Source organism: Nothobranchius furzeri, chromosome 1, assembly GCF_043380555.1.
Source record: "Nothobranchius furzeri strain GRZ-AD chromosome 1, NfurGRZ-RIMD1, whole genome shotgun sequence".
Lineage (NCBI taxonomy): Eukaryota > Metazoa > Chordata > Actinopteri > Cyprinodontiformes > Nothobranchiidae > Nothobranchius > Nothobranchius furzeri.
The window spans coordinates 62,190,771-62,199,192 of record NC_091741.1 but is presented as its reverse complement, the minus strand read 5'-3'; the positions used below and the strand labels follow the sequence as shown (position 1 = coordinate 62,199,192).

The 8,422-nt window shown below is 43.8% G+C and overlaps 1 protein-coding gene across 1 annotated transcript; it reads left to right on the top strand.

The window, feature by feature from the left end:
- Window positions 1-232: 232 nt before the first annotated feature.
- LOC129160588 (E3 SUMO-protein ligase ZBED1-like) lies at window positions 233-2,187 on the top strand. The gene is made up of 2 exons (XM_070553358.1): window positions 233-1,679; window positions 1,757-2,187. The coding sequence occupies exons 1-2, from the start codon at window positions 233-235 to the stop codon at window positions 2,185-2,187; spliced, it is 1,878 nt and encodes a 625-aa protein (XP_070409459.1).
- Window positions 2,188-8,422: the final 6,235 nt, after the last annotated feature.

Sequence of the window (8,422 nt, the reverse complement as noted above, 5' to 3'; positions counted from 1 at the left end):
AATGAATCTAAAACTTGTAAAAGTTGCAGGAGCCACACAGAGCATTCAAACCAAAGATAAAGTTGATAATATAGGTACATTTATCAGTTTTTCTCTGGTTTTGAGAATTATGGGTCCAGTTGTGAGTAGGGGTTGTATGAACTAGTCGACTAGTCGACTAGTCGACTTCACTGCTCTGTAGTGACTTTTTATGCCTTTCAGCGACTAGTTGCTGTCACGTGATAATGACAAAATGGAGTCTGCGGAAAACACAGCAGGTGACAAGCCGGGTGGGTCATTGCAGCAAACTAGCAGAAATGTTTCAGTTGTGTGGAAATACTTCACTAAAGATGAATCTTCTAATTCTGTAACATGTAAAATCTGCAAGTCCGTTCTAAAATACAACAAAAATACAAGTGCTATGCACATGCATTTGAAAAGGCATCCGCTAATGCTAGCTGAGGAGGGACAACCCAAGTCGCATGTTCAGCAGTCAATCAGCGCATTCACCAAACGTCCAGCTGTAACAGAAAGACGACGGCAGCAAATCACCAATTTGTTGGTGGATTTTATTGTCAAAGACATCAGACCATTAGCTGCAGTCCACGGAGACGGCTTCAGAGACTTACTGAATTTTTTCGAACCAGGTTACAACGTCCCATCCTACAACACACTGTGGAACGCCATTGCACACCAGTATGATAACCTGCGTGAAAATATTGGTGAAGAAATGAAAGGCCAGAGTGTTTCGCTAACAACTGATCTGTGGACATCTTCCACCATGGAGCCGTATATTACGGTAACTGCTCACTACGTTACCGATTCATGGCAGCTGAAGGCCCGGGTGCTCTGTACCACCATGATGCCAGAGAGGGACATGGCTGTAAACATTGCTGATCGGCTGTCTAAAATAATCAGTGAATGGGGAATACAGGTGTTTTGCACAGTCCACGATAATGCCAGTAACATGAATCTAGCCATGGAGCTATGCGAGATGTTTCCACATGATCTGGGCTGCACCGGACACACACTGCAGCTGGCAGTTAAAGCTGGATTAGTTTTACCTGAGGTGGTGAAAGCTGTCGACGCAGCAAGAAGAGTTGTCAGCCACTTTCGCCACTCTTCACTTGCATCTTGCGCTCTGAAGCAGCGTCAGGAACAGCTTGGCGTAAAATCCAACAAACTCCAGACTGACTGTCCTGTTCGGTGGAATTCCACTTTTGTCATGCTCCAGCGGCTGTTCGAGCAGAGGATCGCGGTCCAGTCCGTACTTGCAGATGAAGCGGTCACAAAGTCAAGCGTCCAGAAGTCACTTGCCATGAGAGCCTCCCAGTGGGAGCTTGTGGAACAGCTGATTCCTGTGCTGCAACCTCTGGCAAAGGCTACTGAAATAATGTGTGGCGAGTTGCACGTTGGGCTCTCTTTCATTTATCCTGTGATTTTCAACATGATCAGCAACACTCTGTGTGTTGAAGAGTCTGACCTGGCAGCTGTACGCACTTTCAAAAACACGGTCCGACAACAGCTGGAAACGCGCTTCAAACTGAGGTCTGAGGATCTGACCGAATCTATCCCGATAGTTGCCTGCATGTTAGACCCTCGCTTCAAACATCTTCATTTCATCCCGCAGAATAAAAGAGAGGAAGCCCAGAGACACCTGGACGTCCTGCTACAAAACGGAGAGCCGCCTGCAGCAACAGGTAGGTCCACTGAACTATAATACGCTCATATTATTCAGATGCATGCAGCATAGGTAATTTTAAACTTATCATTTTAGGTGAAGCTCAAGCCGAGGACACAACTGATGCCCAAATTGAGCCGATGACTGGGAAAAAAGCCAGACTCGAGGAAGACTTTGTGCAACTTTTAGGACCGCATTATCAAAGTGACAGGAGATCAACTCACTGCTCCACTGCAGCTGAAGAAATCCGGGATTATTTTTCAACACCACACATTCCCACCATGGACAATCCGCTCCAGTGGTGGTCCCGCAACCAGGATAGATTTCCCCGTTTGGCAAAGCTAAGCAAAAGCTATTTGGCTGTTCCAGCTACCAGCACCCCGAGCGAGAGGATTTTTTCACTTGCCGGGAATACGATCACCCGACAGCGGGCGAGCCTTCATCCTGATCATGTGGATGCACTAATTTACTTGCACGCAAACCAGGATCAAAAACAAATGACCAAACAGACTGTCGGCAGCGAGTAAACATAAGTTTTTTGTGGACTTTTTTTTAGGAGTTTTTATTTTGCGCACTTAATTTTACATGTTACACAAGAGTTACATGATTATTGTTACTGATTAGCAACAATAAGCCTGCTTGTTCTCTTTTATGCTCTGCATTCAAGAATGTTTTTGAAGCTGATTGTTGTCAGCATCTGCAATAAGGGTTGCCAATAAAGCCTAAGTGTTCTAAAGCTGTACTGTCTACTGCGTTTATGCTACACATTCTCACACCCAAGCATCAAAAATGACGCGGTGTGACCAAGCGTTTGTCTCCAAAAGAAGGGAGCTCCTGCGCTCTCCGGTCACCAACCGCCGCTTCCGGTGTATGACGTTATCAACGACTAGTCGAAGTCGACTCGACTTTCATTACTTGACTGTCGACTTAAAAAAAATAGTCGTGCAGGCCCTAGTTGTGAGTTGAAGGGCTAAAAACGTGATGCAACTAATTAGTGATAGTTCCGATCTTTCAAAGAGGTTTATTTATTTTTAAGGTAATTAAAGAGACAAAGTGCATTTTTAACTTTAATGTCCGGAAATATCGAAAACATTGTTGAAAATGAATAAAATTATGTCCAAGTGAAAAAAATATTGGCGTCTTCGTAACATAACCATAACATTGGTTCTAAAGTACATAGGCCGTGGGTCTAGTGTCTTAGAGAGACGCCATGTTAGACGCCATGTTTCCTTCTGGTCGGCTCGAGGTCCTGCGCCTGTTGATGACATCACACTAGATGATTGGCTGGACATACGGCTTACGGAAGTTATGATACTACGCATGGACGTAATTTTTACTTTAGAAGTGTGGGGGGGGGGGGGGCACGGGGGGGGGGGTATCTTTACAGTATGCTCTAATGGGAAACAGGCTTCAACACAAATGGTTGTTTTCCGCTTGGTCCTAGAGCTCAACCATTGTCAATTTAATATAGCGTAATATTGTTTTTGGATGGTAAAAAGTGCAAGGGTCAAAACTTGACTTTGGAAAAAGTGGGGGGGACATGCCCCCCCCCCCCAAAAAAAAAAGTATGTCCATGCTACTACGTTCAAAAACATATAGGCATAAGAAACATGAATTTAATAACAAAACTTATCAACTCTTTGCAAAACCTATGTGAAAGAACGGAATTACAAAAAGGATGCAATACATTTTGGCCGAGCGGTAATACCGTAGTATGATGACGTCATCAGCAGGTGCAGAACCTGGAGCGGATCCAGAAACTACAATGCCAGAAAGCTACAATTGGTGTTGCATTCTCTTGATGGGATTAACTGAAAGGACCCTTGAACTCTGAAGTCACGTTTTCTGCTTCACAGGTAACAGGTTTTTGAAACTAGCAACAGTCACAGTGATATGGTGTATAACAGGGGTCACAAACTCCTGTCCTCCTCGAGGGCAACCATCCTGCACACGTTAGCTGTTTCTTTGCTTCTACACACCTGATTGAAATTAATGAATGATTAACAGGTCTGTGCAGAGGTAAACATGCTAAGGAGGGGTTTAAATTACTTCATTCAGGTGTGGTGGAGCAGGAAACACAAAAAACTAGCAGTCTTCTCTAATTCATAAGAATTAGTAAATGTCAAGACTGAGTGGAACACAAAAGACATCAAGCAGCAGGACTGTAGTTGGTGGCACCTGGTGTAAAACTACCCTGAAAGGTATGTGTGGCAGGATGATCACTGTCACCTGCTCTCAATTAGTGGCCATCAGCAAGGGGGCTATACATACATATATAAGGAGCTTGATGTTCATCAGAGCTCTCTTATTGATGAGGCAGCTGCCTAGGATCAGTTGGCCATTTTAGCCAAACAAGGAACACATCCACATAATGGGTGTGTTACCCATGTCTTGTAGAGACAAGGTGGAGTTTCTCCCTGTCATTAATCTGCCTAATTGAGAGGCACACCATAAGGCACTTAAGTTCTGTTTTCATTCTGTTTAGATTTCATTTGGTTGGATTTTCGTTTCGTTTCATTATTTCATTCAATCAATCAAATAAAACTTACATTAAAACTAGGGCTGTCAGTCGATTAAAAAATTAACTAATTACTAAGACAATTTTCTGTAATTGTGATTAATCACAATTTATCTGATCAGTAGCCTGGCTGCTTACACTTTTTTCCAACTTTGTATTTCTCAGTGAAAAAATAAGTTGTCACACACTCCATGGAAACTTTCAGAGAATCCACAAATTTTGGCTTTCAAATGGTTTTGTTACTTTTTGCAAGTTTAGAAAAGAAGCAGATGAGACAGCATGTCTGATCATTTAGTTTTTCATCTGATGTCAGTAATGTCTGAGGGGCTTTTACAAATACTATATAATCCAATCCAATCCAATCCAGTTTATTTATAAAGCACTTTACAAGACCCAGCACAGGAACAAAGTGCTGTACAGAAAGTACATTAAAACAATTGACTAGAAAGAAAACAGCAAAGATAAATAAAACACATGATACATAAAATTAAACTAGCCCTATATTAAAAATAAAAACTTGATAAAACTTGATAAAACCGCATTTGAATCACCTAAAACAGCTAAAATAAAATAAAAAATAGAAACCAACATCTCACAAGGTATTAAAAGCCAGGGTAAAGAGGTGTGTTTTCAGGAGTGCCTTAAAAGCAGATAAGGAACTGGCCTGTCTTATCTCTAAAGGAAGTTCGTTCCACAGTTTTGGGGCTGCAACAGCAAAAGCACGATCTCCTCTAAATTTACGCTCAGTCCTGGGTACAATCAGGAGCAGCTGATCAGCAGACCTGAGAGAGCGGGAGGGAGTGTAAGGCTGTATCAGATCAGAGAGATAAGAGGGGGCAAGGCCATGAAGACCTTTAAAAGCAAATAAAAGAATTTTAAAATGAATCCTAAAAGAAATGGGCAGCCAGTGAAGTGAAGCTAAAACAGGGGAAATGTGCTCAAACTTTCGAGTGCCAGTTAAAAGACGAGCTGTGGCATTTTGCACTCTCTGTAGCTGACTAATACATGATGCACTGACCCCAATGTAGAGTGCGTTACAGTAATCCAGCCGAGTGGTTACAAAGGCGTGGATCACTGTCTCAAAGTGCTGCCGTGAAAGAATTGGCTTTATTTTTGCCAGCTGCCTGAGGTGAAAGAAGCCAGATTTTACCACCGCCTTAATCTGATGTTCAAACTTCAGATCACAGTCCACTTTGACCCCCAAGTTGGTGACAGTTGGTTTAACAAACTGGGCCAAGGAATCTACAAACACATTGGGTGTCTCAGTAGGACTACCAAAAATCATCACCTCAGTCTTTTTATCATTGAATTTTAAAAAATTCACAGACATCCAAGCCTTTATGTCGTCAAGACACTGTAGTAATGGCTGTATGAGGTTTCTGCCTTTTTTCTTTAGAGGGACATAGATCTGACAGTCGTCAGCATACAAGTGGAAGGCAATGCCATGCTTTCTCAATATAGAACCGAGAGGAAGAAGATACAAAGAGAAGAGGAGGGGGCCTAGAACTGAGCCCTGCGGGACACCACACAAGAGCGGAGCGGAGGACGACACATAGTCACCGAGACTGACACAAAAAGTTCGCCCCGCCAAATAGGACCTGAACCACTCCAGAGCTGTGCCGCTAATGCCCACCCAGTGCTCTAAACGAGAGAATAAAACAGCATGATCCACAGTATCAAAAGCAGCTGTCAAATCTAAAAGCACAAGAACAACACAGTCCCCAGCATCAGTAGCTAAGTATATGTCATTAAAAACTTTTAAAAGGGCTGATTCAGTGCTGTGAAAGGGTTTAAAACCAGATTGGAAAACCTCTAATACATTTTGCTTTTCCAGGAAGGCCAATATTTGGCTATGAACTACCTTTTCAAGAATTTTAGAAAGAAACGGTAGTTTGGAGATAGGCCTGTAATTCGCAAGATCCTGCGGATCAAGAGCAGGTTTTTTAATCAGGGGTTTGACTACTGCATGTTTAAAATCTTTAGGGACAACGCCTGACCTCAGACTATGGTTTACCAGCTCAAGAACCAGAGGACCAACTGTAGGTATCACCTCTTTTAAAAGTCGAGGAGGAACAGCATCATTTGGAGACCCTGCAGGCTTAAGATGACCAACAGTCTCCTGTAGAGATGACAGAGTCACAGGCTCAAACCTGTCAAAGACAGCAGAGCAGGAAACAACGACTGAGGGGTCATGAGCACAAGGACAGATTTGAGCCCTTGTGGAGGAGACCTTCTCAATAAAGAAGAGTAACAAATTTTCACATGCTTCTAATGAGGGCTCAATAGAGTCAGCATATGGTGCACTAAGAACAGAGTTAATAGTTTTGAATAACACACGCGGGTTGTGGCAGTTAGACAAAATAATGTCCGAAAAGTGTTTTCTTTTGGCCTCTTTCACAGTTCTTTGATATTGACGCCAACAGTCCTTCAGCATCTGAAATGACACCTGTAGTTTGTCCTTTTTCCATTTGCGTTCAGCTCGACGGCAGTCGCGTCTGACAGCTCGGGTCATTTCGTTCAGCCAGGGCTCACATTTGGTTTTAGGCCGCCTGGTTTTTAATGGAGCCACAGTGTCCAAAGCAGTCCGACAGGTGGAATAAAACCAAGAGCTCAGATCATCAGTCTGGCTGCATAAAAAATCCGGGATCTGACAAATCTGGTTAAAGACTGTTGAAAAGTGCTCAGCAGTGGAGGAGTTAAAAACACGTCTGCACTGAGCAACAGCGCGAGGTTTAACTGAGGCACATACAAGAGGAACTTCAAACAACACAGGACTGTGGTCAGAAAACACAGCATCACAAATCTCTATGTTAAAACTAGGGAAGCCATGAGATAAAACAAGCTCAAGTGTGTGTCCACGTTCATGTGTGGGACCTGCCACACATTGCACCAGATTAAACGAATCAATAAGGTTTAAAAAGCCCCTCGCCATGGGCATATCAGGGCAACACACGTGAATATTAAAATCCCCAACAATAAGAATACGATCATATTTTGGCATGAATTCAGCCAAAAAATCAGCAAAATCATCCAAAAAGTCCTTATTGTATTTAGGAGGCCGATAAACCACCGCACACAACACTGTGTGAGAGCAGCCCAGCTCAAACACAGACAGTTCAAAGCTGGTAAGCGACGGGGTTGGTAGCTGTTTACATCTAAAATGACTTTTAAAAATAGTGGCTATTCCTCCTCCTCGGCCCAACAAACGCGGGGCATTAAAATAGCAGCAATCGCCAGGTAGAAGATCTGAGAAGATGCTGCACTCACCGGCGCTCAGCCACGTCTCGCAGACACAGAGAAAATCCAGTCCTCGGGATGTAAAAAAATCCTTCAAAATAAATGTTTTATTCGCTAGCGACCTAGCATTTACCAGGCCAAACCTGGCAGTAAGCGGCGGGTCCCCGTCGCTAGCCGCCATAGAAGCCCGACACAGAGGCCGCAGGTTTTGCGGATTCACACCACGCCGGCGGAGACGAGGAGAGCAGGGTTTTGGAGGCTGGGACGTCCCATCCAGGCCGAAGACAGGTACCAGCCAGGCACAGACAGGATCCAACGATCGCCGAGAGAAGCAGATGTTTGGCACCGCTCCTTGTTTTCTAAATAAGGGCTTGTGAGAATAGCCTAAAGAAGCTTTCATCTTCACCAGGAAGCCGGCCCGGCGACCCCGGCGACGGCACTTATGCCGGGGTGGTGGATCTGGAACACGGCACAGGTGAGCCGGGATCTCCGATATTAGCGGGGGCAGAGTTTTATGTCCAGCTTGGTTCCATTTTGCCCAGCTTTTGACAGAAGGTCGGAGATCCAGTAGGGTTAGGCGATCATATACCAAGAGAGAGTTGGCATTTCCTACAATAGTCAATAAAATAAAAACAACCAAACAAAACACTGGTAGTGACAGACGGCAAGCCATGCACACCGGCGCCATCTTACCACGCCCACCACAAATGAAATATATATAACTAATACTCCTGGACAGGGTTTGGACTACACAGAGGCTTCTGGGCAGCCCATGGGGTGGGGGGTGTTCTGTTTTGCCTTGGCCCCCAGAATGCCTTGAAACGGCCCTGGGTGTGTGACAGGGTTTTGAAGGTGATCTGAATTATATCAAATGCATAAATATTACATGTGTATAACTTATTGTTTTATACAGGTCAAAACATTTAGTGGAGATAAATCTACCTACATTTAACTTTTCAACACTTTGTTTTGTTTTCTTGTTTTTATTTAACTATTTTCCTGTCCTG